Here is a 27,824-nt window from a genome sequence, read left to right as displayed (position 1 = left end):
AACTATGTTAAAAGCGATAATGGATGGCTTGTTCTCTTCCAGGTGGTGCTTTATCCTTCTGTAGTTTGTTTTGTTTAAGAAGCCTCTTTGGATAAGAGAGATTTTTTGTACTGGAAGGCTGAGGTTTCCTGTAGGATTAATTTCCCGTTTATCTTACATATTATTGACCTAATAATCCATACCCATGTCCTTAAGAGTATCCCTCTTGATAGCGAGGGATTGCTACAGAATAAGTGTGTGTTGAATTTGAACCATGTTTTAATCAGTCATAACCAAAAGGAGAAAGAACTGACTAATGATGAACATAAATCGTGTATTTAGTAGTTTTCATATATTTCATGATACAAGAAGAGCCTTGCTGGATCTGACTGAGGCTCATCTGGTCCAGCATCCAGTTTTCAGGAGCCCTTCTAAGTTTTCTATCCCCCAGCCACTGATATTTAGTGGTGTATTGCTTCTGAGCATGGAGTTTCCATCAACTATTATGGCTGACATCTGACAACCTTGAATTTGGTCAGGGCCCCCAAGGGTGATTTGATTTGAGGTTGAATCACTCATATTGACCAGATTCAGGTCGAATCGATTCGGCCACAAATCAATTTGCACATCCCTATTTAAATGTTCAAGCAGGCAGAGAACTATTATTCTACGAATGCTTTTCTCAAAGGGATGATTTGGACAATACTTTCCAACCAGCCCAGGTCCCGTGTGATTAAGACACGAACGTGCTGTGAGTATTTATTTAGTATACTAGTAACTTTCAGCCCGTTAAATTAACGGGCTGTAGTAGACCTTTGGGGCCAGCTAACTTTCTCTCTCCGCCCCCCCCCACATCTCCGGCGGGGCCGAGTGCGCCCGCTGCCGCCATGGGCCCGGTCTCCCCGCCGCCACCGCGGAGCCCGATGTTGGCCGCCAGCCCGCCGCCTCGTCCAGCTTCCCCCCGGCTCCGGCTTCCCCCAGGCCCGCCGCCTCCTCCCACCCGAGCCCACTGCCTCCTCTGGCCGGGGCCCGTGCCACCCAGGGCCGCTGCCGCCACGCCCGGCTTCCCCCGCCACCTCCTCGCTTCGCCTGGCCATCTGATGGCGGCGGCTGCTTGTCCTCGGCCCGCCCGCCGGCCGCTTCTCCTCGGCCTGCCGCTGCTCCTCCCCCCGCCCGGCGGCGGCCACTTCTCCTCGGCCCACCGCTTCGCTTCTCCTCCACCCGCCCAACATGGCAGCCGGCGCCCGCTCCGTGTCTCTCTCGCCGTGTTCTGCGCACCTGCGCAGCACGCATGCGCAGAACACCCGAAAAAGACACAGAAGCAGGTACTCAACCATTTTGTTATATAGGATTTGTACACTGCCCCAAACTCATGTCTCTGAGCAGTAAAACAAATTAAAACCAAAATTAAAGCATTAAAATAGTTTAAAACCACAATTCTAGTTAAAAAACTGCATGAGTCTTAAGAGTCTTATTAAAAGCTGTCAGAGATGGGGAGGCTCTTATTTCAGCAGGAAGCACATTCCAAGGCCTCGAGGTGGCAATGGAGGAGGCCACCCCTGTGTGGTCAGCCACCCAACGAACTGGTGGCAACTGCAGATGGACTTCTCCAGATGATCTCAGTGGGTGGCAGGGCTCATAGTGAAGAAAACGTTCTCTTATATACCATGTGCATTTCTTCCACACCCAACACATAGCCCCTTAATCATGTGGGGGGTGCAATTTATTTGAACCACCCCTTTAAAGTAGTATTTTGCAGCACATGTAGAGGATGTCCATCTTCTCTCTAGAAGGAAAGGAAGAGGACTAACTCACTACAGGAAGTACCTGAGGAGTCAAAGCAGGGGACATAGAGTAAAGGCAAGTAGGGATAAGTAAGGAGACCCTCACTAGCTACCTCTGCCCCCAATGTAGAGGCTCTTTATATGGAAGAGAGCTGGTCTTGTGGTAGCAAGCATGACTTGTCCCCTTAGCTAAGCAGAGTCCACCTTGGTTGCATATGAAAGGGAGACTAGAAGTGTGAGCCCTGTAAGATATTCCCCTTATGGGATGGGGCTGCTCTGGGAAGAGCATCTAGGTTCCAAGTTCCCTCCCTGGCAGCATCTCCCAGAGAGGGCTGAGAGAGATTCCTGCCTGCAACCTTGGAGAAGCCGCTGCCAGTCTGTGTAGACAATACTGAGCTAAATGGACCAAGGGTCTGACTCAGTATATGGCAGCTTCCGATGTTCCTGTGGCTTCTTCAGCTGAGCCCCTCTCCTCATGATTAAGGAATATTGTGCTGGGAAGGGAGACGTGCACTCACACTGCAATCATGTGGCACTGCGGCTGGTCAGAAGGTATTGTCTGAACTGGCCCCAAATGGGTGAACACTGTGGGGAAGCATCCCCTTTTATAGTTCAAAGCTATGCAGTATGTAGAGGTTGCCAACCTTGCCAGAAGGTCGTTGTGGCTGGGGATGATGGGAGCTGTAGTTCAGCAGCATCTCGGCCCCCTCGGTTAGAAGCCCTGCAGTGTGGGATGCAGTTGTGTTTCTTTGTGGACCTACTGCAGACTTTCCAGCAACATATTGACTGAACACAAGGAAGTTGTTTCAATTAGAGATGAGAGTTGACTGATCACTGAAGATCAGCATGGTGGGTTGCTATTGCACAAGGGTTGACTACAAGGAGCCGACAGTGTGCCACGTTCTGAAAGGCAGACTTGTTTTGCTACGGTTGTTCGTGGGTTTATGGGCCAGTTCTTCCAAATGGAGTGTCTGGAGGCAGAAAGAGCAAGTTGCTTGTGGGGGCTGCTCACAGTAACAGATGGCTGAACGCTTCAGTGTAATACAAGAGGATGCAGAGAGTTGGGAAGTGCAAATGTGACCAGAGAATGGTCAGGATAGTCCAATGAATTATTCATCGACAAAATTAGGCAAGTAACCAAATCTCGCTCATGATACCCAGGAAGGGACAGTCCCTAAAGAGTGTTGCGCTGCTGCAAAAATCCTCCCTGTTGCAAGTATTTATAGTCTGCTTTTGAATTTGTGGGACATTCTCAGCACAGATATGTGAAAAGCAGTTTTGCCTGTTTTCATTGAGGAGCAGCTGGCCAAACATAGTAAAAAGGTATTCTCCACCATCACTAATACCGCTGTTTATTATAGCCCTTCCGTGATGTGCTGATCTAGAGAGTGTTGCATTATAGGCACAGTAGAATTATGGTGTGAATGGTAAGAGAGATTCCTGAGAAGAGAAGGAAGCAAATAGATGCAGAAAATGATCGGGACAGGAGGCCAGCAAAGATGGAACACGGGGTACAAGATCTAGAGATTGGGGCAGCAGAGAGGGAGTGGAGGGTCTCAGGGAACCTTGCAATTGGTTTTATCCCAGGAATTCTGCTACTTCTGCAACTACTACAGATATTTATATACCACTTTTCAACCCTCTTAGAGCAGGTGTTTTCAAACACAGGTCCCTAGATGTAGTTGGACTACAATTCCCATCACCCCCCTTTAACTATTGTTGCTAGAGATTATGGGAGTTGTCGTCTAACAGCATCTGGGGGCCCAAGTTTGAGAATCCCTCTATCAGGGAGCTGGGAGTGTGGAAAAGTAGAATCCTGGTTGAGAAAGCATGTATGGCTGACTAAATACTTATATAGGAAGATTGTGTGTGTCAGGATAATGCCCCCTCTCTCCATCCTTGCTCCATGTTTGTAACTTCTGGATGGAACTGTAAGCTTTGTTCAGAAGTGATGATGAGCACACATGTGTTCAGCCTGAACTCAACAATAGGAGGGCTGAGCAGTATTCTGAAGGAGGTCCCTGAAGATGGTTCGCTAACCAAGCTCAGCATCAGAAAATAATCTGCCCATTCTAATATCTTGGGGGTTCTCATAGGAACATAGGAAACTGTCATATACTGAGTCAGACCATTGGTCTATCTAGCTCAGTATTGTCTTCACAGACTGGCAGCGGCTTCTCCAAGGTTGCAGGCAGGAATCTCTCTCAGCCCTATCTTGGAGATGCTGCCAGGGAGGGAACCTGGAACCTAGATGCTCTTCCCAGAGCGGCTTCATCCCCTAAGGGGAATATCTTGCAGTGCTCAAACTTGGGTCCTAAGATGTTGTTGGACTACAACTCCCATCATTTCCATCCACAGTGGCAAAAGGCCATTGTAACTTGGGATAGTAGAAGTTGTAGTCCAACAACATCTGGGGACCCAAGTTTGAGAATCCCTGCAATATCTGATGGCCCCAAACTAATTGAACTGTAGAATTTGGACACTGCAGGTAGGGATGTGCACGAACTGGTTCATGCACTCCCGGGAGGTGGGGGAAGGGGCCCTTTAAGGGTCAGGGAGGGTGCCCTTACCTAGTAAAGTGTGCCGTCGGGTCAGTGTCAACTCTTGGCGACCACAGAGCCCTGTGGTTTTCTCTGGTAGAATACAGGAGGGGTTTACCATTGCCATCTCCTGAGCAGTGTGAGATGAAGCCTCTCAGCATCTTCCTATATCGCTGCTGCCTGATATAGGTGTTTCCCATAGTCTGGGAAACATACTAGTGGGGATTCGAACTGTCAACCTCTGGCTTGCTAGTCAAGTCATTTCCCCACTGCGCCATTAGGTGGCTATCTCGCTGCTTTCTCCCCACTAGCGCTCTTTTCAAAATCATTGCTGCGGTCTGCAGTGTACCTCCTTGCAGCCCTGGTCATCGTCGTACCGGAAATGGCTGATGCGCATGCAGTTGTACGCTGCAGCCCTGCGGCAATGATTATGGGGAGAATGCCAGTGGGAGGAAAGTGGTGGGGCAGGTAAGGGCACCCTCATGCCCTTCAAAGCCCCCCCCCACCTGGGGGGAGTGGTGGGGAAGGTAAGAGCACCCTCCCTGCCCTTCCAAGGCCCCCCCCCCCGAACCGGCTCAAATGCCGGAAATCTGAACTGGTTCATGCACATCACTAACTGCAGGAGAATTTGAGTCCATTTGTCCTCCAGCCCTATGCCTTCAAGTGAATCCCTTCCCATCTGCCCCACAAGTCTGAATATTTTACTACGGATGTATTTATTCAAGTGTCATTTGACTTCTGTTTGTCATTGTGAAGGGCTTTGAGAAAGCTGATTTATGGGAATGACCATTTAGCACAAACTCGATATGCTATATTGCCCTTATTTGCAAATCAGAGTGATGAGCCTTTTATCAGTTTCTAGTGTGTGATTTGTTACTCTGCCTGAGAAAATATTCTTTATAGATCATTTTGTTGTGGAAATGCTTCTTATAAATTAAATATTCAATGAATGAGTCTTTATTTTGGTCATCAACCAGAACAGACATTGAACACAGATTCACTAGCCAACCTGCACAGAGCATCTGCGTGCTCTTTGGGGGCCAGCTCTTCCCTCCTCCTGCCCCAATCTCTCTTGCCCTCCCTCCCCCTCCTCCCTGCCCCACTCTCTCTTCTCCTCCCTCCCCCTCTCCCCCGCCCCCTCTCTTGCCCTCCCTCCTGCCCCACACTCATTTACCCCCCACCCCCTCCCACCACAGCAAGGTCCTTCTTACCGGGGTGGTGGCGGGCTGAAAAGGGCCCCACCACCACCATTCCTCCTCTTGGGCAGCGAACTGGAAAGTCCCACCGCCCATTTTCCTCCCACCCCGGCCTCCAATGGGCGTTCGTTACCTCTCACCGGTGCCTCCTCTCCCCTCGCCTGGGCCTGGCCGTCCCGCCTCTGCCTCCTGCTCCTGGCGGCCAGGCCGGGCCACTGCCGCCACCTCTTCCATACCTGAGATGGCCTGGCCTAGCCAGACCAGGCCGCCCTGCCACTTCCGCCTCCCGCCAGGTTGGGCTGCCACTGCCGCCTCTTCCATACCTGGGGCGGCCTGGCCTGGCCTGGCCTGGCCAGGCCAGGCCAGGCCGTCCCACTGCCTCCGCCTCCCCGCAGCCAGCCGAGGCCACCTACTCTGGCCGTTTTGCGGCCCCCTGCCGCCGCCATTTTTTCTTTCCCCTCAACTTTTGCCCAAGGCCGGAACTCTCGCAATGTGTCGCGAGAGTTCCACCGCTAAATTCAGGACATGCATGCCGGCTAAGAGAATTAATTATATAGATAATTAACATATTTCTGTGTTACTTAGGTTATTTAATGTTTCCAGCAAACATTTTCTTTTAGTGTCTCTCTATTTTCTAACTTGCTAATGTTTATGTTGACAGTTTATTTAGCTAGTAGATGAGTTCCACTTTCAAAGCAGGTCCCCCCTCCCCGACAAAGACTATGGTTTCCTCTCCCCTTTAAACAACAAAATGAGCCATGCTCTTTCTAAATAAAGCTATGTACCCATCCTGAAAATACAATATTTGTGTTTAATCTGGATAGAGTAAAATCCTTGTTGTGTTGTCTTACCCTTTGGTAGTGAGTTTTTTTCCAGCTTCATTTGAGCACTGCAGTAATCGTGTCTGTCTGCAAACAACTTGCCTTACATTGAGTCAAATAATTTGTCTTCCTTGCCCAGTGTTGTCTTTCCTAGCCCTGTGGTCTGAGATCTTCCTAACAGGAGATGCTGGGTCTACCTGGGACCTTCTGTGTGCAGAGCAGTGTTCCTTCTAACAGGGATTCCTAGATGTTGTTGACTACAACTCCCACAATCCCCAGCTGCAGTGGCTTTTGCTTGGGGATTGTGGGAGTTGTAGTCAACAACCTTTGGGAATCCCTGTTAGAGGGAACACTGGTGCAGAGCATGCATGTATTCTACCACAGACCTACGGCCCCTCCCTTGGCTATATACCAAAGCATGCATCAAAATATATTTGGGCATTTTGTTGAAACAGCAAGTAAACCTTGGAAAGATGGAGAACGACCATGCAAATGAATAGATAATTAACTGCGAAGAGGGCCTTGTTTTGTCCAGTTGCCCCCCTCCTCTTGATCACTTGTACACACACCGGTGCTATCTGGAATGGTTGTGGAAGGAGCGGGGAGCTTGAAGGTTATGAAGAGGAGATTGTGGGCTGAAGGCTAAGATGAGAAACTTGTGCAGAATTGGGGAATGAACAACGAAGCCAGTGTAGGGATTTTAGGAGGGGTGCTGTGATCAGAGTGGCCAAAGAAGTGAATGATTTATTTTAACAGCAAGGGAAATATTATGAACCACATCTGATGAGACTTTGAGATGGTTTGCAATGTTATCTTCTGTGCCTGTGAAATTTGTATATACTGTACACATATGTGTGTCTGCCAGCTGAAGGTACTGCCTTATGCATATGCAAAGTGGGCTGTTGGCCACATACAAAGTTGCCATAATAAAGCTGTTAATCTTTAAGATGCTGCAAGACTCTTTAAAAAAAGAATGAAAGAAAGTAGCACTTGAATGCAAGTTCAAATCTACAATGTTCAATTTACAGATTTGGAGCTGGAATAATAGAAATAAGTGAACTGAGGTCTTTGATTTTCTATGTCAAAAGCATGCATTCCTGAGAGACTTGATTTATGTGAGCAGTCTCCTTGAGGTCCACAAAATTGCTCTTGAGCGGAAAGTTATTCAGGTGTATTTCAGATTTCATGATTAGGTCTGTCCTTAGGAATGACCTTGAAAATACACTTAATTCGTTTTTAAGGCAAAAAATAGCTGATTGTCTGCATGTTCTCCCTGTGTAAAATTATTTGTGCGTAATGTATTTTTGATTTCTTGGTTTGCTTCCTAATGAAATGATGTAGAACGAAAAGATGCAGAAGGATGGGAAACGGTCCAGCGTGGAAGGCCCGTTAGATCCAAATCTTCTGCTTTGGCTACTAAGTCAACTTCATCTGCAGAATTATCAAGGTTCAAGGATGACAGTGACAAAGAAAATGTTGTCCGACCATCAGAGAATAAACGGAAGAGTTCATTGACGGAAGAGAGTATATCTAAAAATATAGAACCCATCCAGAAAGATGCTTGCTACCTGTATGAGCATCCTCTTGCTGAAAGGACTCAGGTAATCTGTCACTTTAGATAAGCTTTTCAGAACAATTTGTTGAATGTAATAATTTTGGAACAATATCTCAAGTTAGAACTATTTAATAAAAAGAGAGGTTTTTAAAACAACACTATGGCTTGCCCCAGCCCTCAGTCCCATCCCCAGAGCCAGCCCACTTTGGGGGCAGGTGTCATGGGCATGCTATCGGACTCCAAGGATGAGGAGGAGACAGGCAGTGTGACAGCGGAGGAGGGAGTGCAGCACCCTCAAAAGCAAGAAGTTGCAGAGGCAAATGGGACCGATTCACGGGACATTGAAAAAGAAACAGAGCCTAGTACAACAGCTCCTGTGGAGGAAGTGTAGCCGATCCCAGCTGTAGAGAGGCGCCAGTTGAAGAGACAGGAGGAGATAAGGAGATGCACGTGCAGAATGGCTTGACTAACAAGAAGAGCTGCTGAGTCAGGGACCCATGATTGAAAGCACATGGCTTCAGCCTATTTAAGACGGCTTTGCCTCAGCCACATTGCTGGTAGCAACGTCATGCTTTGGTGAGCTACCCAGTTGTGTTCCTGCTTGTTTTGACTGTGCTTTGACTCCGGACTGTTTGGACTCTGTTTGTGGAATTCGACTTGGACTTGGTTTGACCGACTGGATATTATAATGACTCAGACTGGCTTTGGTTTGGAAATTGCTTACTGCTTGGCTCTGACATTGTCCTTTTGACCCTTTGCCTACTTCATGCTCCGTCTGCTGATATATAGCTCTAGATTAGCCTAACAGGTTTACGACAGGATTCCGTGTCTGCCTGCAGGCGCCCTGCCCAGCTGCCCACCGATGGCTGTGCCTTTGGCACAGCCCTCATCTTATAGTACAATGGCGGCCAGCCCCTCCTTCTAGCAGTAGATCCAGTTGAAAGTTGTTACAATTAGCCAGAAGATAGGTAGCCCACAAAGTAACAACAAAAAGCACAGCAGAGTCTCTTTGCCAGCATTTCTTACAGTTGTCCTTGGCTGTCCGCAGATGAGAAACCAATAAAGATAAGCTGGTAAATGTGGTCCCCAACCAGTGTTACTTCTACTCTTTTTCATCGGTGTGCAGAATGAGTTTTGTTCTGGGCGGAAGTATCAAGGCAGTGTGTGTATTCAGAATGTGACTTTCCTGATTCAACCTGAGTGGGATCTAAAATTAACTGAGCAGCTATCAAAAAACTTGTGAGCGTGTGCACGCTTTAGAAGGAACATTGCTCCCAACACTGCTGCCCATTAATACTACTACTCCCAGGTGTGATCTCTCACAACCCTCACCTTTAGCACTACAATGGCATAAATTTCGTAACAGGTAAACCAAGCTGCAGATCAGCTGGAGCAATTCAGAGTCTTTTGAAGAAGTCTTGAGGTGGTGCCACTTTCTGTCCCAACCCTCACTGGTGATCCATTCATTCCTATTGCTTTCCTTTACATGCAAATAGAGTCACATTTCTGCTTTCATAAAGGAATTTCGTAGTAGATTTTATTTTTGTCGCATAAGTATCTAAAAAATGACTTTGTAGAACTGGAAAATGTGCAGAAGAGGGCAACCAAGATGACCAGGGCCCTAGAGCACCTTTCTTATGAGGCAAGGCTACAACACCTGGGGCTATTTAGTTTAGAAAAAAGACAGAAAAAACAGCAGAATAGAGGGCATGCCCTCAACTCTTGCCTGTAGGCTTCCAGCAGGATCTGGTGGGCCACTGTGTGAAACAGGATGCAGGACTAGATGGGCCTTGGGCCTGATCCAGCAGGGCTGTTCTTATATTATTATGCCTGCCTATCTTTTCTGAGGCTTGGAAGCTGAATTTAATTCTCTGATTTGGGGGTTATGATGTTTCTAAAAGCTTTTAATGAGGGACTGAAAGCAATCTTTTAAAGAGTTTTCAAGTACAATATAGGTAAATAATATCAGCGTGTTGCTTCTGATTCATAATGTTTTGCAAGGTTTATTAGGTGTACATTTACCTTAGTAAGTTTATATTTAAGGAGGTTGTCTAAAAGTCCTCAAATAATTTTGTTGTAAGTGGGCACATTGTCCTATCTGTGGATAGACAGATCTGTGGTACAGGGCACTGATCCAGATTGCCCCCCAACTGCTGTGTGGAAAACAAGACAGAAGATCTAATCACGGATCTCTCATAATGCATCTAGCTTGGCTCTAGTTTTGTGTTGGGAAAGGGAAGAAGGATGGTGCTAGATGCTCTCAGTAGAAGAGCATCTGCTTTGCATGCAGAAAGTCCTAAATCCAGTCCCTGGCATCTTCAGGTATGGCTTGAAAAGGCTCCTACCTGAAATCTTGGAGAGCTGCTTCAGTCAGTGTAGATCAGGGCTGCTCAACTTCGGCCCTCCTGCAGCTGTTGGCCTACAATGCCCATAATCCCTGATTATTGGTCATTGTAACTGGGGATTATGGAAGTTGTAGTCCAAAAACTTTGGAGAAGCAAGATGGAGAAGCATGATAGAAAAAGCATTGGCACTTTTGAATTTTGGTGCTGGAGAAGACTTTTGAAGAGACCATGGACAGCCAGGAAAACAAAAAAGTGGGTCATAGAACAAATCAATCCAGAATTTTCATTCGAGCCACAAATAACCAGGCTCAAACTATCATACTTTGGACATATTATGCGAAGATCCATCTCCCTTGAGAAGTCCATAATGCTGGGGAAAGTTGAAGGAAAGAGAAGAAGAGGACGACCAGCAGTAAGGTGGATGGACTCGATTACAACAACAATGAATGCACCACCGAGAGACCTTGAAGGCCAAGTTGAAGACAGATCATCCTGGAGAGAATCTAGCTATGTGGTCGCTAAGAGTCGACACCGCCATGAGGGCACTTAATCAATCAATCAATCCAAAAACAGCTGGAGGGCTGAAGTTGAGCAGCCGTGGTGTAGATGATACTGTGCTAGATGGGCCAATGGTCTGACTTAATACAGGATAGCTTCCTATATTCCTATCTCCCTAGTGGAAGGAGGGTGTTGGTTACTTCTAAAGATGTATTCATGCACACATTTGAGGTTTGTTCTGACTTTCCCATCTAACCTTAATAAAGCAGTGTTAGGCAAATGGGAGATGGATTAAAAAAGAAGAAGCTTTGCAGAGTTCTGTGTGTTTTCGTTAAAGAGGAAACGGAAGTTTGCTATTGGCTAAATGCAAGGTTGCAGCTTTGATTGAGGACTCAGTGTTTAACTCTGCATCCATCTTGTATTAGTTCACAGGCCGCATACTGGAGGACATCAAAATCTCTGACAACAATAGCTTACAAGATGGTTCTCTGCAGTCCTCTTCTGAAGTGCCCGTTGTCTTCATAGATGCTGAACATGCTACTACAAGTCCACAGAAGGAAGAGAGCACCATTTCCAGTAGTGGAGAAGAGAGCCAAGCAGAGAAAAATAAGATAGAAAGTGAAATGGATCCTGCCGATATTTCAAATGTGAGTGCTATTAGATGGGCAAGAAAATGCTTGACAGAAATCAGAAACTATGGGTTGCCAGCTGCTGGGTTCCATCATATTCTAGCATGACCAAGAAATGGAGTCCAAGGCGGGGCTTTGCAGCTGGAGACTGTCTCAGTTGTTCCTTGCTGATGCCTATAGGGCAGTGTGGGACGCAGTTAAGAGGAGCAAAACATGTCACTCATATGTTGGGAATGGGGTTGTAGCTCAGTGGTAGAGCACCTGACTTTCATGCAGAAGGTCCCAGGTACATTCTCAGGTATCTCTAGGTCGGGCTGGGAAAGACGCTTGTTTGCAACAGGGAAGAGTCCTGCCAGTCAGTACCAAGCTAGATAGACCAATGGTCAGACTCAATATAAGGCAGCTTCCTATGTCCTTATGCTCTAATGCTCTCGGAATCACCAGGTTCAAGGGACAGATTTAAGCATTTGAAAACCCCAAGTGCCGGTTTTTTATTTTAAAAAACAACAACAAGTGGCTTCCATTCACTCTTAGATTCTATGGGTTGTGTGTGAGTGTACATAGGAACATAGGAAGCTGCCATATACTGAGTCAGACCACTGGTCCATCTAGCTCAGTATTGTCTTCACAGACTGGCAGCGGCTTCTCCAAGGTTTCAGGCAGGAATCTCTCCCAGCCCTATCTTGGAGAAGCCAGGGAGGGAACTTGGAACCTTCTGCTCTTACCAGAACAGCTCCATCCCCTGAGGGGAATATCTTGCAGTGCTTGCACTTTTAGTCTCCTGTTCATATGCAACCAGGGCAGACCCTGCTTAGCTAAGGCTAAGTCCTTTTGGACTTTTGGCTTTCGATACTATCAACCATAGTATCCTTCTGGAGTGTCTGAGGGGGTTGGGGGTGGGAGGCATTGCTTTGCAGTGGTTCCACTCTTACCTCTCGGGCAGGTTCCAGATGGTGTCCCTTGGAGACTGCTGTTCTTCAAAATCTGAACTTTTGTATGGTGTCCCTCAGGGCTCCGTATTGTCTCCGATGTTGTTTAACATCTACATGAAACCATTGGGAGAGATCATCAGGAGATTTGGTGCAGGGTGCTATCAGTATGCTGATGACACCCAAATCTATTTCTCCATGTCAGTATCATTGGGAGAGGGCATAACCTCCCTAAATGCCTGCCTGGAGTCAGTAATGGGCTGGATGAGGGATAACAAACTGAGACTGAATCCAGATAAGACGGAGGTACTCATTGTGTGGGTTCGGAACGTGAGAGACGAGTTTGATCTGCCTGTTCTGGATGGGGTCACACTTCCCCAGAAGGAACAGGTATGCAGTCTGGGGATGCTTCTGGATCCAAGTCTCTCCTTGGTGTCCCAGGTTGAGACAGTGGCCAGAGGTGCCTTCTATCAGCCTCAGTGATACGCCAGCTGCGTCCGTTTCTTGAGTTAGACGATCTCAAAACAGTGGTACATCTGCTGGTAACCTCCAGACTGGATTACTGCAAGGCGCTCTATGTGGGGCTGCCCTAGTACGTAGTCCGGAAACTACAGTTGGTCCAGAATGTGGCAGCCAGGCTCGTCTCTGGGTCATCTAGGAGAGACCATATTACTCCCGTATTGAAGGAGTTACACTGGCTGCCAATATGTTTCCGGGCAAAATACCCGGAAACATATGTTGGTCATAACCTATAAAGCCCTAAACAGCTTGGGCCCTGGGTTTTTAAGAGAACAGCTTCTTCGTAATGAAACCCGCCGCCCATTGAGATCATCAGGAGAGGTCCATCTGCATTTGCCACCAGCTCGTCTGGTGGCTACTCAGGGACGGGCCTTCTCCGTTGCTGCCCCGAGGCTTTGGAATGCACTCCCTAGTGAAATAAGAGCCTCTTCATCTCTGACATCCTTTAAAAAGTATTTAAAGATGCATTTCTTCACCCAGGCTTTTAACTGATATTGTTTTAATTGTTTTGAATGTTGTTTTTAGAATATTGTTTTAAAATTTTTTAATTGAGTTTTACATTTCTTGCTTTTAAATTTTTGTTTTGCTTTGCTTTTGTTTTTAAATGTTTTACTTTTTAATCTTGTTGTAAACTGCCCAGAGACGTAAGATTTGGGTGGTGTAAAAATATGATAAATAAATAAATAAGGGGACAACTCATGCTTGCTACCACAAGACCAGCTCTCCTCCTGACCTCACATGTTAGGATCATAGAATGCTAGAAGTGGAATGGACCTTAGAGGTCTCCGAGTCCTCCACATCCCTGCTCGGTTCAGGGATCTGCTCCAGCATCCCTGATGATGGCTGTCCAGCCTCTGTCTAAAAACCTCCAGTGAAGGAGAAGAGCCCATCACGGCACAAGACAGACTCTTCCACTGTCAAGCTGTTCTTACAGTTAGGACATTCCTCCTAATGTCTATCCCAAACCTCCTTTCTTGTAATTTTAACCCAGTGTTGGCTGGGACTAGATTCGGTCATCTTCATACAACATTCACTTGTTGAGGAGAACTGATATTGTGGTAGCGAGCATGAACTGTTCCTTTAGCTAAGCAGGGTCCACCCTGGTTGCATGTGAATAGGAGACCTGATGCGTGAGCACTGTAAGATATTCTCCGGGGATGGAGCCGCTTTGGGAAGAGCAGAAGGTTCCAAGTTCCCTCCCTGGCAGCATCTCCAAGATAGGGCTGAGAGAGATTCCTGCCTGCAACCTTGGAGAAGCTGCTGCCAGTCTGTGAAGACAATACTGGGCAAGATGGACCTATGGTCTGACTCAATATATGGCAGCTTCCTATGTTCCTATGTTCCAGAAGTGATCAGCTGAGGAGTATTTACAAGCAAGCAATAGCTAGTTTGAAAGAAACACCTTGTGATGACATCCTTAAAGATGCCGCCACTGAAACGGAATGTTATTGCAAGGGGTTCTTTCAGTCCCAACATCTTACTTACTTACTTACTTACTTACTTACTTATTTATTTATTTATTTATTTAATTGTTACATTTATACCCCTCCTTTCATTAAGAAAATCCCAAGGCGGCTCACAATAAAATTTAAAAACAAGATTATTAAAAAGACACATTAAAATATTGAGCTAAAAATATAAAAACAAATCTGATTTAAAAAAAATTAAAACACTAGCATAAAAAAGTACAAAATACAAGAAGCAGTAGTGGAGACAATCATATAAAAGCCTGGGTAAAATGCCACGATTTGACATGCTTTCTAAAAATTCTGATGGAGACTGAGGAGTGGATACCCACCGGGAGAGCATTCTAGAGTCTCAGGGCAGCAACAGAGAAGGCCCTGTCCCGAGTGAACGACAACCTAGCCTCCCTCATTGTCGGCACTCAGAGCAGAGCCCCCTCAGATGACCTCGTCAACCGGGCAGCAACCCTTGGGAGCAGGTGGTCTCTCAGGTATCCTGGGCCCAAACCGTTAAGGGCTTTAAAGGTCAAAAACAGCACCTTGAATTGGACCCGGAAACAAACTGGTAGCCAGTGCAGCTCTTTCAAAATGGGTGTGATGTGCTCCCACCAGGCAGCTCCAGATAAAACCCTAGCTGCTGCGTTTTGCACTAGCTGCAGTTTCCAGATATTCTTCAAGGGCAGCCCCACATAGGGTGCGTTACAGTAATCCAGCCGTGATGTGACTAAGGCATGGGTAACTGTTGCCAGATCTGCCTTCTTGAGAAAGGGACACAGCTGGCATACTAGCCGAAGCCATGCAAAGGCACCCCTAGCCACCACCTCCACCTGCGCTTCCAAAAGCAGAGCCAGGTCCAGTAGTACACTCAAGCTGCGTACTTGCTCCTTCATGGTGAAACATGCTGAAAGTCCTTTCAGATCAGATCTGATTTTGCATTTTGTGTCTAGTCCATGGCAGAGGTTCTTGCTAAAAAAGAGGAGTTAGCAGACCGCCTGGAAAAAGCCAATGAAGAGGCCATTGCCAGTGCCATTGCCGAAGAAGAACAGCTAACCCGAGAGATTGAAGCGGAGGAGAACAATGACATTAACATTGAAACAGACAACGACAGTGACTTCTCTGTAAGTGTTTAAAAGTTTCTCTGAAATGAATGTCTATTGAACAAATATTTCCTAGGGGAGACCCGAATTCATGGTCACTTTCCTTTTGTAAGCGATTTGAAGTTGCAAACTAGCCGTATAGTAACCAGAACAGCTGTATAATTGGAAATAGACACTCATCGTAACAATTTGGTGGTAGTCTGAATAATGCTGTGCCCCTTTTTGGTGCTGTGTTGCTTTCAACTCCTTATTTTTCAGTAGAAGAAATTCATCTAAAGCACAAAGAATTGTCTTTAGAAGGAAACAGGAGTGCTTGTTCTGGTATCACATGTGTGTTTAAGAGGAATCTTGTTCGTAGCATAAAAAACTGCTTTGTTAAATGGAGCTGTCTTGCTCTTATTTTGAGAGAGACTATTTATGGTTTAGCCAAAAAGCTCTTATGCCATTGTTGAATATTAATCTGTGAGGCAGATTATGTTTTATTTCTTAATTACTTTTGCCGTTGTTGTAAATTGCATAGAGTTCTGGGTTTCAAGCTGAAAGCAGGGTTTCCTCTTCTGCTGGCAATGGATTGTCTAAACTACCGTTTCTATGTTCTGTCTTGCTTTCTGGCATTCTAGGCTAGCATGGGCAGTGGAAGTATCTCTTTCTGTGGTATTTCGATGGACTGGAATGACGTTCTGGCAGATTATGAAGGTAAATGTTCCTGTACAGAAAATGTGGACTGATCACCTTTTTCATTTTGAGCATTTTGGTTGAAGAGTGGTATAAATGTTTGTAGTAGCAGTAGTTCATTGCTTTTTGTTTACTATGAATTTGGGGTGTTAAAAAGCTCACCCAACTTTTATATATCCTCTAAATAGACTTAAGAATGTGGTTTCGCATTTGCTTAAAATTTTTTGTCTGTGCAGCTCGTGAATCTTGGCGTCAAAATAACTCTTGGGGTGACATAGTGGAAGAAGAACCAGCTCGTCCACCAGGCCATGGAATACACATGCATGAGAAACTCTCTTCGCCCTCTCGCAAAAGGTCTTCGCTGTTTAAATGTTTGATTAGAACGATTACAATAGAATCAGATACCATAACTGAGTAATGCACAGGGTCTCAAACAATATCCGGGGAACCAAGTTTGAGTATCAAACATGGGTCCCCAGATTTTGGTGGACTCTTAACTCTTATCAACTCTAGCCACAATGGCCTTGAGGAACCCAAGTTTAAGAACACCTGGAGTATTACATTGGTGTCCCTGCCTCAGAACAAATGGCGGGGAGAGTGTTTCTTGACTGCCCATAAAAAAACTGCTTTGAAACCACCACCAGCTTGTCCTTGGGTCTTGTAGTTGCAAGCATGGAACTTAGGAAGCTGTCTTATACTGAGTCAGACCATTGGTCCATCTAGCTCAGTATTGTCTACACTGACTGGCAGCGGCCTCTCCAAGTTTGCTGGCAGACGTCTCTCTCAGCCCTGTCTTGGAGATGCTGCTGGGGAAGGAACTTGGAACCTTCGGCATGCAAGCAGGCAGGTGTTCTTCCCAGAGCAGCCCCATCCCCTAAGAGTAATATCTTCCTGTGCTCACACATGTAGTCTCCCATTCAAATTCAAACCAGGGCAGGCTTTGCTTAGTAAATGGGACAATTCATGCTTGCTACCACAAGACCAGTCCCCTTTGCTAAGCAGGGTTCACCTTGGTTTGTAATTGAATGGGAGACATCTGTGAGCACTGGAAGATATTCCCCCTAGTGGTTGGGGCTACTCTGGGAAGAGCATTTGCATGCAGAAGGTTCCAAGTTCCCTCCCTGACATCTCCAATATAGCCCTGAGAGACACTCCTGCTTGGACCCTTGGAGAAGCTGCTGCCAGTCTGTGTAGACAATACTGAGCTAGATGGACCAATGGACTCATTATAAGGCAGCCTCTAATTTGGAAGAATTAGAGTTCTTCCAAAAGCAGTCTTTTGGAATAATGGCTATTTGGAAATGAAGCTGATACAAAAGGCATTTAATTCCCCATTTTAAAGGAATACCATAGTACTGCGTGTGTTAGAGGCTGGTGGATTGGTGGCGTGTCAAATTGTCTCTCTTTTAACTGTGGGCACAAAAGTAGATTGCATTGTATTTTGGTAGGTAGGGACCTTGGCTTAATTGTACAGCACATGCAGAAGGTGACCAGTTCAGTCCCTGGTTTCTACCTTTAAAGGATCAGATAGCAGGTGATGGGAAATATCTCTGTCTGAGTTCATGGAGACTTGCTGTCAAACAGAAGACAATATGGGGATAGGTGATCATCATCTGACTTGGTATAATGGTTCATAGATTGCTTAAACGTTTAAAACATTCTGAAATGTTGTTAAGTGCACTAACTTAATACCTGTAGTAGGTAATTACCATAGAATAAATTTCTTTAATCACTGTTTAAAAACTGATGTTGCTTTAATGGCATTCCTGTATATTAGATACCCATAGGCCTTTGCTTCAGTTCTTTGTCTCACTGGGTTTTTTCAATGCTTATTTCAAAAGAACCATCGCTGAGTCTAAAAAGAAGCATGAAGAAAAACAGATGAAAGCTCAGCAGCTGAGAGAAAAGTTGCGTGAAGAGAAAACACTAAAACTGCAAAAATTAATGGAGCGGGTAAGCTTGTTATCATTGTGTTTCAATCCCCAATTTGAGTTATTCTTGCAGAGTCTCTTAAGACTGGAGTTCCCAACCTTGGACTCTGAACCTTGAGTTCTCAGATACTGTTGGATACAATTCTGATCTTCCCCATTGTGGCTGAGGTTGATGGGAGTTGGAGATTAGCAGCATCTGGGCATCCAAGATTCGGAACCCTTTCTTAAGTAATTGTGATTGTTTCACATCTCTATGGATTCAGAAAATTTGCGGCCTGAAATATCCTGTAAAAATCCCAAAAGTTCTCTGTGTGTGGCTGGGCTTTTCTGCCTGTCAGAGGGCCTGGCTCCTACCCTGGCCTGTTGCTACCCCAGCAGACCCAGAGGATGCTGGCTGGATCTTCTTTGGCTGCAGTCGACAGCATCCTAGAGAGTGCTAATGCCAGAGATTCTGCAGGCACTTCAGCAAGAATTGGCAAAAATGGCAAGTACTGTAAAGCTCTGACGTGCCCCTCCTGGTTGGAAGTGGCACAGGACTTTGAGATCCTCAGGGGCAGCTGAGCTTAGCAACCCATGAGGGTTGCAGGTGGATATTTGGAGGGAGGTGGGAAGAACATCTGAGGACTAGGTCTTCATGTGATGGACTTGCTCAGAAAAGCCAGCTCTGCAGAGGAGGAGCAGGTGAGTGAGCTTGAGGCTCATTCAATAATAGCAATAGCAATAGCAGCAATAGCACTTACATTTATATACCGCTCTATAGCCGGAGCTCTCTAAGCGGTTTACAATGATTTAGCATATTGATTGATTTAGCATATTGCCCCCAACATTCTGGGTACTCATTTTACCGACCTCGGAAGGATGGAAGGCTGAGTCAACCTTGAGCCCCTGGTCAGGATCGAACTTGTAACCTTCTGGTTACAGGGCGGCAGTTTTACCACTGCACCACCAGGGGCTCTTTTTTTTTAATAAGCCAGTGTTTGTTTGTTTAGCCATAACCATAACAAAAGAGATTTGATTCAAAAATTAAGTAGTCAAAACAATGACGTAAAAATTCACAGGGCACTCAAAAACAGCAACATTGGCTCAGAATAATTCAAGTTGCATCAGCTTCCCATGTAATCTGATATGGCAGAAACTAAAAAGCTGGCTCCTTTGCTTATGATTTAGGGCCTGATATCAGCTGATTAAAAAGATTTGCATAGACCCCCAAAGATCTCCCAAGATAAACCATAAGCAATGGATGAAGAAATACATGACATAAACTAGAGGTTCCCAAACTGTGGTCTTCCAGATGTTGCTGAAATAAAACTCCCACCATTCTCAGCTACAGTTTATTGTAGCTGGGGATGATGGGAGTTGTAGTTCAGCAGTATTTGGAGGACCATAGGTTGAGAACCCTTGATGTAAACCACTGTAAAAGTTACAATAAATGAATAAATCAGTCACTTCCACATGGACACAGATGTTCTTCAGTAGGAATTCTGGCTATACAGCCACACACTTAAAGCTTATTTCTGGATTGTCTGAACCTCCCCAAGGAGGCATTTGTGCTCTTAAAGTAGCCCCATCACCTACAGGTCCTGCTGTATTCTTCTAAGCCCTTTTAAGGCCTCCAGAATGCAAACTACTTGAAAATTGTAATAATAGCATCCTTTAAAATTACATTTTACGCATCTTTGTGTACCCTCCTGAAATTTAATCTCCAAGCAAGAGAAAGTTGCTGATAAATATGCCCAACTTTTCAAGGTCATTTGATCCTCTGATATTAAGTGAAGTGAGAGCTTTTGTCATGTTGCATTTAACATTATATCAGACCTCTAAAAGTGTTGACACACATTAAACTTGGAATGATTGCCAACTCGTGAAACATTTTGAGATTTATGATATCTCAGGGCAGCTGCCATAACTGCTATGCCTGCTTGAAAAGCTTCACAAGCCCTTCATTATTCAGCTTAGAGTCAGACTGAAGTTACTGCAAGCAGCATTTTTTAATTGCATTTAGATGGTCCTCTTGATGGGATTTTGAACAGAAATGCTCGATAGGTAGAGACCCAAGAGTATAACTGCATAGTTTGCATGCTGCTATTGCTGTTTTTTAAAAAAACACCCTGCAAAATAAAAGCTATCAAGGGATTTGGTTTTTGCCTCTTAATTATTATTTGTGTAGGAAAAAGATGTACGAAAATGGAAGGAAGAATTGTTGGATCAGAGGCGGAGGATGATGGAAGAAAAATTACTCCATGCTGAATTTAAGCGGGAAGTCCAATTGCAAGCCATTGTGAAAAAAGCACAAGAGGAAGAAGCTAAGGTGGGCAGTGTCATTCAGAAATTACTGAAAGATTTCATGGACAAGATCTAGAGGGAGGTTCTTCTGCACAAGTCCCATTGACACGAATAGGAGTTGTGCAAAATCACAGTAGGATTCTGTACAATGTATTTGCATGCCCTTCGAGACGGTTAAAAACAGGCTAAGGGCAGAGATTTTAGATTTTGGTGCAACGTGGTCTTAGTGATCATATTCTGATCTGAGGGAATGACATGTGTTTCTCGAGTCCAGAATTACCACACTCTCTTTTTCAGAGATTTTATAGTGGGTGTAGAGTTTGAAGGGGATGGCATGGGCCTTTCCTTCTCCCAGTTTATTGGGGGAAGAAGCACCCCATTGGTCTGTTATGCAGCTGATGGCATCTTGCTTGCAGTAGTTCTGTTCGCCAAAGGGCACCTTCGCATGTGATGCCGATCCTAGCCTTGAAAGTACAGGAGGCCCTCTTTGTTCATCGGGGTTCCATTACTGTCTATTTCTGTAGATAACGAAACCGTGGAAAAAGAGATTGTAATCCTATGGGGATTGGAGGGTTCGGTTCCTAAGCACACTGGAGTGTGTTGAAAACCACAAGAAAAAAGTGTAAGGGGTGTGTGGAATGGGCGCGGAAGCCATGAAAGAAATAAGTACAGTACCTTGCTCTCAAGCGATGTCCCTGCAAAGCCCCACATCTTCTAATTTTCAGAATTTTTTTTTTATTTTTTTTGCTGTGAGGGGAGAAAAGAGCCACAGATTGCTCTGTGCTACAAAACGGTGACCAGAAATTACTTCGGAAGTCTTTTCTGGCCACTCGGGAACTTCAGAGAGATGGAAATAGTCCTATTTTCTCCCCATGGATAAAGAAACCAGGTCCCTTTTACTCAACCATAGATATGCGAAATCAGAGATGGAGAACCTGCGAATAATGAGGGTCTCACTGTACATTACAAAAAGTGATTTTGCCAGACAAATAAAAGACAATGACAGAAACAATAGTGTTTCTACATTTAGTTGACTGGCTGCTAAAGATAGAACTGATTTTCAGGAAATGAATGCTGTCTCAAGTCAGAATGACAACTGCAAGATATAGCAATCCTGTAAGTTCATTACTACTGTGTGGCAGTGGTTGTACTTATGCTTTGTGTGTATTACATTTGATGCTGTTAAGTTATAAAGGCTGATCGCCAATTTGGCAGTTAACCTGACTTCTGAAGTGAAGAACGCAGGATGTGATCTTTTGGAGAGTATATGTTTTTGTTTATTTACTTATTATTTATTTAACATATTTTTATACTGCCCAAAACTTACGTCTCTGTTCTTCTGGAGCTTCAGCATCAACTTCATTGATGCTGAAGCTCCAAAGAACAGAACAGCTGGCATAGCCCATTAACATCATGGCTGCTCCGGTCACTTAGTTTAGAATGGTTTCTCTAATTTGGTTTTCCTACACTGTTGCTTTCTTAAACCCGTGTGACTTGGATAATCATATTACCTATAGAACATAATGTAATTCCCAGCTAAGCAGATGTGTTAAAACGTTGCATATGTTGAAATGTGTGGGATCTGCTGTCGCGTTGCTCTTGAAGATCAAAGGTAATTGGGTCAGAAGTACGAGCTGATGTGAAATGAAGGAGGAAGGCCATGACTCCACTTGCTGGCCCCTTTGTCTCATGAATTCCCACAGCCGGCTGCTCGCTGAGCTGCAAAATCCATTCTGTCAATGCATTCCACTCCATAAACAAAGCAGAAAATCGGGCTTCTGTTGGCCCTTTAGTATTCCCTGTAAACTTATTTCTTTTCTTAGATGGCGATTGATTGATTGATTAAGTGCCGTCAAGTCGGTGTTGACTCTTAGCGACCACATAGATTCCCTCCAGGATGATCTGTCTTTAACTTGGCCTTCAAGGTCTCTCAGTGGTGCATTCATTGTTGTTGCAACAAATAGAGTGAAATATTCTAGAAGAATATGCTGTAGAATGTCTTCTAACCTGTTCTAATATTTTTCATTCTCTCTTAATTAAATAATTTATAGTTTATACTCTGTAAAGGTGATCATGAGAGGTGATTGATTGATGATTAAGTGCTGTCAAGTCAGTATCGACTCTTAGCGACCACATAGATTGATTCTCTCCAGGATGATCTGTCTTCAACTTGGCCTTCAAGGTCTCTCAGTGGTGCATTCATTGTTGTCGTAATTGAGTCCATCCACCTTGATGCTGTCTTCTTCTCTTTCCTTCAGTTTTCCCCAGAATTATGGACTTCTCATGGGAGCTGGGTTTTCGCATAACGTGTCCGAAGTATGATTGCTTGAGCCTGGTCATTTGTGCCTTGAATAAAAACTCTGGATTGATTGATTGATTGTCTTCCTGGCTGTCCATGGTATCCTCAAAGGTCTTCTCCAGAACCAAAGTTTAAAAGCATCAATACTTTTTCTAACTTGCTTCTTCAAAGTCCAGCTTTCGCATCCATAGAGTGTCACGGGAAAAACCATTGTCTGATTGATTCTAATCTTTGTAGGTATAGCTGTGTCATGGCATCTAAATATCCTTCCCAAGGCCTTCATTGCAACCCTACCAAGTGCTAGTCTGCGGCGTATTTTGTAATAGGTCCACGCTATTTCTTACTGTTCAGGCCTCACTTGGAATACTGTGTCCAGCTTTGGGCACTGCATTTTAAGGAAGACATTGAGGAACTGGAACAGATTCAGAGGAGGGCAAGAAAGATGATGAGAGGTCTGGAAACCAAGTCCTTAGAGGAACAGTTAGCAGGATATATTTAGCTTGGAGAAGACAAAGGGGGGAGATATGATAGCTGGCATCTACAAATCCTCTTGCCAGCAGTGAGTAACCTCTAGGGATATGTGGACCGGAGGTTGGGGGTTCAGGATTGAACTGAAACCCTCCCGCTATGGTTCAGTACGGAAGTACCTTTAGCCCCTTTGGGAGGCTTCCTGTATGCCACGGCGGAGTCCGCGAGGGTTCCCCTTCCCCCCACCGGCTTCTGAAATCACCGCCGTGGCCCGGGAAACTGATCATTTTTGGCCTGTTCAGGCCTCTGTAGTGTGCGCGTAAATGACCTCTGTGAGGCTGTGGGCCATGCCAGGCCTTGCAGAGGCCATTTATGCAAGTGCAGCAGTGGCCAAAATGGCCGCCGCACGCCCTTACGGAGATCCGAATGGGCTGAAAAGAATCATTTTCCCCAGCTGCAGTGGTGATTTCAGAGGCCAGCGGGGGGAGGAGTAGCCTTCGCGCGCGCGCGCGCACACACACACACACACACACACACACACACACACACACACACACTGCCTGCAGGAAGAAGCCCCCCGAAGGAGAGGGCTCCCACTGTTTTCCACTTTCTCCATATCCTAGTGCAGATGACAGAAAATCCTCTTCTCTCCTCAGCCCTCTTCCTGTGTGCCAGAAAAAGGATCTTAGTGGAAAGAGAGCTTCACTGGCGTCCACAAATAATGGCTGGTTGGAGATCTAAGTCTCAATTTTGTATCCCTGACTGCCACATAGAAAGAGGAGCAGACTTGCTTGTGTGGCTCCTGAGAGCAGGACCTAGAACCTATTGGATAAAATTACAAGAAAGCCATTTCAGGCTAGATGTGAGAAGGAACTGCCTAACTTTAAGGGCTGTACAACAGGGGAATAATCTACCTCATTCCGTGATGGGCTCTTCTTCGTTGGAGGTTTTCATGCAAACGTTAGTTGGATGGCCATCTGTCAAGGATGCTAGAAGAGGAGGAGAGCTGGTCTTGTGATAGTGTGCATGAATCGTCCCCTTTGTTAAGCAGGATCTATCTTGGTTTGCATTTGGATGGGAGGCTACATTTGGGTGCTGTAAGAAAGTACACTTAAGGGATGAGGCCGTAGCTCAGTGAAAGGATATCTGCTTGTTTTCATGCAGAAGTTACCAGGTTCACTCCCTGACATCTCCAGGTAGGACTGGAAGAGACTCCTGCCCATAACCTTGGAGAACTGCTGCCAGTCAGTGTAGACAATATTGACCTAAACGGACCAATAGTCTGACTCGGTATAAGGCAGCTTCCTGTGTTCCTAAGGGGCTGTCAGGGGTGTTCCACACCTGGCATGAAAGACTCCCTTATCCTCAGGCTGGCCTCAGCAGTGGCAAGACCCCTTTCTCTCCCGGGCCCTCCTACAGGTGGGGGTGGCAGTGTTGGACAAACCCAGTGTGGGGAGTGGGCTGGTTTGAGCAGGCCCCAATGCTCAGATGCGAGCAACCATGGTTTCAGGCCTCCGGACTGCTCCATGGCGGGCCTGTGGGTGGGGCCAACGGAACCAGAAGAGGGGAAACTGGAAGTACCCGTGGGGGCGGGATTTCTGGGCATGGGGCTATCTTGCCCAGTCTACTCGGGGCTATTTAGGGAGGATGATGCTGTGATGAAGGCAGTGCCTCCGGGTATACCGGGGGAAGGAGAGAGGCTCATAATGGAGCTTGCCTGGCTGGAGGAGGTGCAGGGGTAAAGTGGGTTTTGCAAGGGTCGTGATCCTGGTAGACTGACAGGGCCCGACATTATCACTGTTGTAGCCAGTGCTGTGTGGTACAAGCAAACTGGAAACTCGGAACTCCACCAGGATTTGCTCCAAGCTTTATACTAGATTCCTATCATTTAATCACATCTATTTTATAAGGATCGCACCCACCCCTGCTCAAGGAGATTATTTGGAATATGCACCAAAATTGCAATATCTGAAGAAAGTTCAATGTAAGATTGTTTTTTTTAAAGTGCCCTTTAGGAAACTGGTGGCTTCCCTGATGCTTGCAGAACTGATTAGAATCCGTTGCAAGTCATTTTAATTAAACTTTTTTGTGGCTCGCCAAATTAAAGTCACATAACCCCATCATTCTCTTTGGCTGTTCCAAGAATTGGAGGCTTTCCCAGTTTATGCACCCAGCCTGTTCCCTGAGTTAAAAATATCACCACTGACTGCTGACTCATCAATTGAGCCTTCTTCAGTCCTGAGTTAGAGAAATGAGTCAGCAGTGAAGAAAATATTTACATGACAGCATCTTTCTTTGCAGCACAGAGGTTAAAGTTAGATTTGAAATTAGAGGCATTTTTGTAGCATTTATTACATTGCTGTAACATTCAAAGGCACCCCCAGCCCCAAGGAAGGCAGGACATGCTTAGTTGGAGTAAAATAGGGCCACTTTATTAATGTGCAGCAGAATAAGACTTGCAGTGAGGTACCTAAGTAACCAGAGTGGGGTTACGCCTCCCTTGTGGGATCTCCTCTGAGGGAGGGCCGTCCCACACCAGGGCGAAGGGCTGGCTACTGATTCGGTCAGACACCAGGTCCTGACTTCCTCTCACCACGAGGCTTTACCCCACTGATGGGGGGGGACAACCTGACCCACCCCAAACTCAAGCCGCCAAGCTCTGAGCTGGTGTGTTGGAACACCCAACACCCCCCGAGAGTGGGGGCCATTCCCAGCCCTCCGAGTCGCAAAAAACCTGAAGGGCTGTTCCTCGGCCCCCCTCACCTGAAATGGCTCTCCAGCTGAACACCATTAATCAATCTACCTACCCAACACCTGTACTCTCCTGTGCCTACCTATGCCCCAAACCCAAAACTCAGAAAAGATGTAGGTGAAAAAAGGCCGCACCTAGTGCCAATTTGGTGCGGCCGAAAAAAAATCACTACTTGGCCCGTGCAGGTGACCGGCTGTCCCTGCCACTGCGCACATGGTGTGTGGGAGGGTGCTCAGCTGCAAAGCAACTGCCCAGAATGGAGGCTGCCAGGCAGGACCCAAATGGCCCGCCTCCTTCCTTCATTGGTTGACCCCTGTCACGTGGAGAGAGAGGCAAGATGGTGCCTGCCTCATGTGATGGGGGCACAACCCTGCCCCTGCCTCATCGCAGTGGCAGGGACCCACATTCCCAAGAGTTTGCATTTTCTTTGTTAGTCTTTGCTACGTGATCACAAGTAAATGAATAAGTGGGTGTTGGCGGGGGTGGGTAGTCTGTTCTTTTCACCCATACTGTGAATTTACGAAGATGTTCCTCTGACAGTCAAACCAGTTATAGCAGCTGCTCTGCAAAAGTCATGTACAGCAGTTTTAGCCTGCCTAAGTTCCTAGATCCCTCCATTGTAAAGTGCATGCTAAAGATACTACAGTAACTGCAGAAGTAACTCCCTGCCTCTGGTGGAGGAACTCAGATCTTGGAGCAGAAAAAAATATTAGAAATCAGCTCCTTGAGCGGGATACCAGAGAGATGCTCCTGCAGGGCAGACTTCAAAGTTCTCACTTTGGTTCCGCTATTATAAGAGGCACAGAAGCTTCTCACAGTACCCGGCTAATGTCACCATAACGTTACCTGTGCACCACTGAGAGAGGCTTTCGCAATGTTACGCCTCCAGACTATGCCTATGGCCAGTGGTCCCTGTAATTTTTTCGTCTCTGTACAGAATGAGTTTTGTTCTGGGCGGCAGTATCAAGGCAGTGTGTGCGCACATGCGTTCAGAGTGGGGCCTTCCTGATTCTACCTGAGTGGGATGTAAAATTAACTGAGCGGACATCAGAAAACTTCTGAGTGCGTGCATGTGCTGACGCCTTAGAGGGAGCACTGCGGGCCACGTCATATCTTGAAGGGAGATTCTGCAAACTTCCAGTGGAACAGCGCCCCTGTGGCGCTGGCCAAGGGGAGGATATTATCCACTATATTTTACACTGTCCCATCTATGATGTGATCAGGGGAGGAAATGCTGGGACAGATTATAGATAAATGTAAGGGTACGGATGAGGAATGTTTGGCTTCTTGCCAATGTGTTTCCATAAGTCAGTTGACAAGTTGCCACTTTGGCTTTCCTTTCTTTTAAACTTAGAAAGAAATTTATAGCTGCCAGGTTCTGTCCGAAATTGTAGCATTGGTTTTAGTTTAAGTGGGTTGTTAAAGTCATTCTATGGGATGCGGAGTTCTTTCTTGTCCTCTTTTATGTAATGTTTATGCTGTGACCTGTGGTCATGACAATAAACTTTTTACTTACTTACTGAGTCTTGGTGCAGAATTTCAAAATGCTTTAGCGTGGGAGTGCACACAGATCTGTACATCGTATTCATAATCATAAGACTATGAGCCCTTTTGGGACCGGATTATTAATTCTAATGAATGCTTTAAATGCTCTGAGCCTTTCGGGAAGAGTGGGATATACATGTAACCAACTTAACTCACTAATAAATATTATTATTATTGTTTACACAGTCAGACAGGTGTTATTGACTGGTTTGTTTTATCCAGACATTGATTCCTTCCCTGGGATGGCTGAATTTTATTGTCAATGTTGCTGCTGCTGTTATAGATATTGTCGCAGAATATAGGCTGTTTGTTCCCAGTAAAGTTGCTTTCTGTAATTGGCCGATGGTGATTTCTGTGGCCCCTATGGTGTTGAGGTGCTCTTCAAGTTGTTTTGGAATTGCACCTAGGGTGCCAATTACCACTGGGATTACTTTCGTCTTTTTCTGCCACAGCCTTTCAATTTCAATTTGTAGATCTTTGTATTTGGTGATTTTTTCTATTTCTTTTTCTTCGGTT

The 27,824-nt window shown here is 45.7% G+C and overlaps 1 protein-coding gene across 4 annotated transcripts in view; it reads left to right on the top strand.

The window, feature by feature from the left end:
- The window catches only part of SCAPER (S-phase cyclin A associated protein in the ER), a 265,705-nt gene that overhangs the window by 50,989 nt on the left and 186,892 nt on the right, over nt 1-27,824 (top strand). For all 4 annotated transcript variants that reach the window (XM_053272259.1, XM_053272260.1, XM_053272257.1 and 1 more), the window contains 7 exons: nt 7,662-7,921; nt 11,144-11,365; nt 15,206-15,376; nt 15,976-16,051; nt 16,267-16,384; nt 17,872-17,983; nt 20,129-20,269. In XM_053272259.1, the coding sequence (XP_053128234.1) occupies nt 7,662-7,921; nt 11,144-11,365; nt 15,206-15,376; nt 15,976-16,051; nt 16,267-16,384; nt 17,872-17,983; nt 20,129-20,269 (1,100 nt within the window). The remainder of the gene's footprint in view (nt 1-7,661; nt 7,922-11,143; nt 11,366-15,205; nt 15,377-15,975; nt 16,052-16,266; nt 16,385-17,871; nt 17,984-20,128; nt 20,270-27,824) is intronic.

Source organism: Hemicordylus capensis, chromosome 10, assembly GCF_027244095.1.
Source record: "Hemicordylus capensis ecotype Gifberg chromosome 10, rHemCap1.1.pri, whole genome shotgun sequence".
Classification (NCBI taxonomy): Eukaryota; Metazoa; Chordata; class Lepidosauria; order Squamata; family Cordylidae; genus Hemicordylus; species Hemicordylus capensis.
The sequence above is the reverse complement of the archived record's forward strand: the minus strand, read 5'-3'. Positions and strand labels throughout refer to the sequence as shown.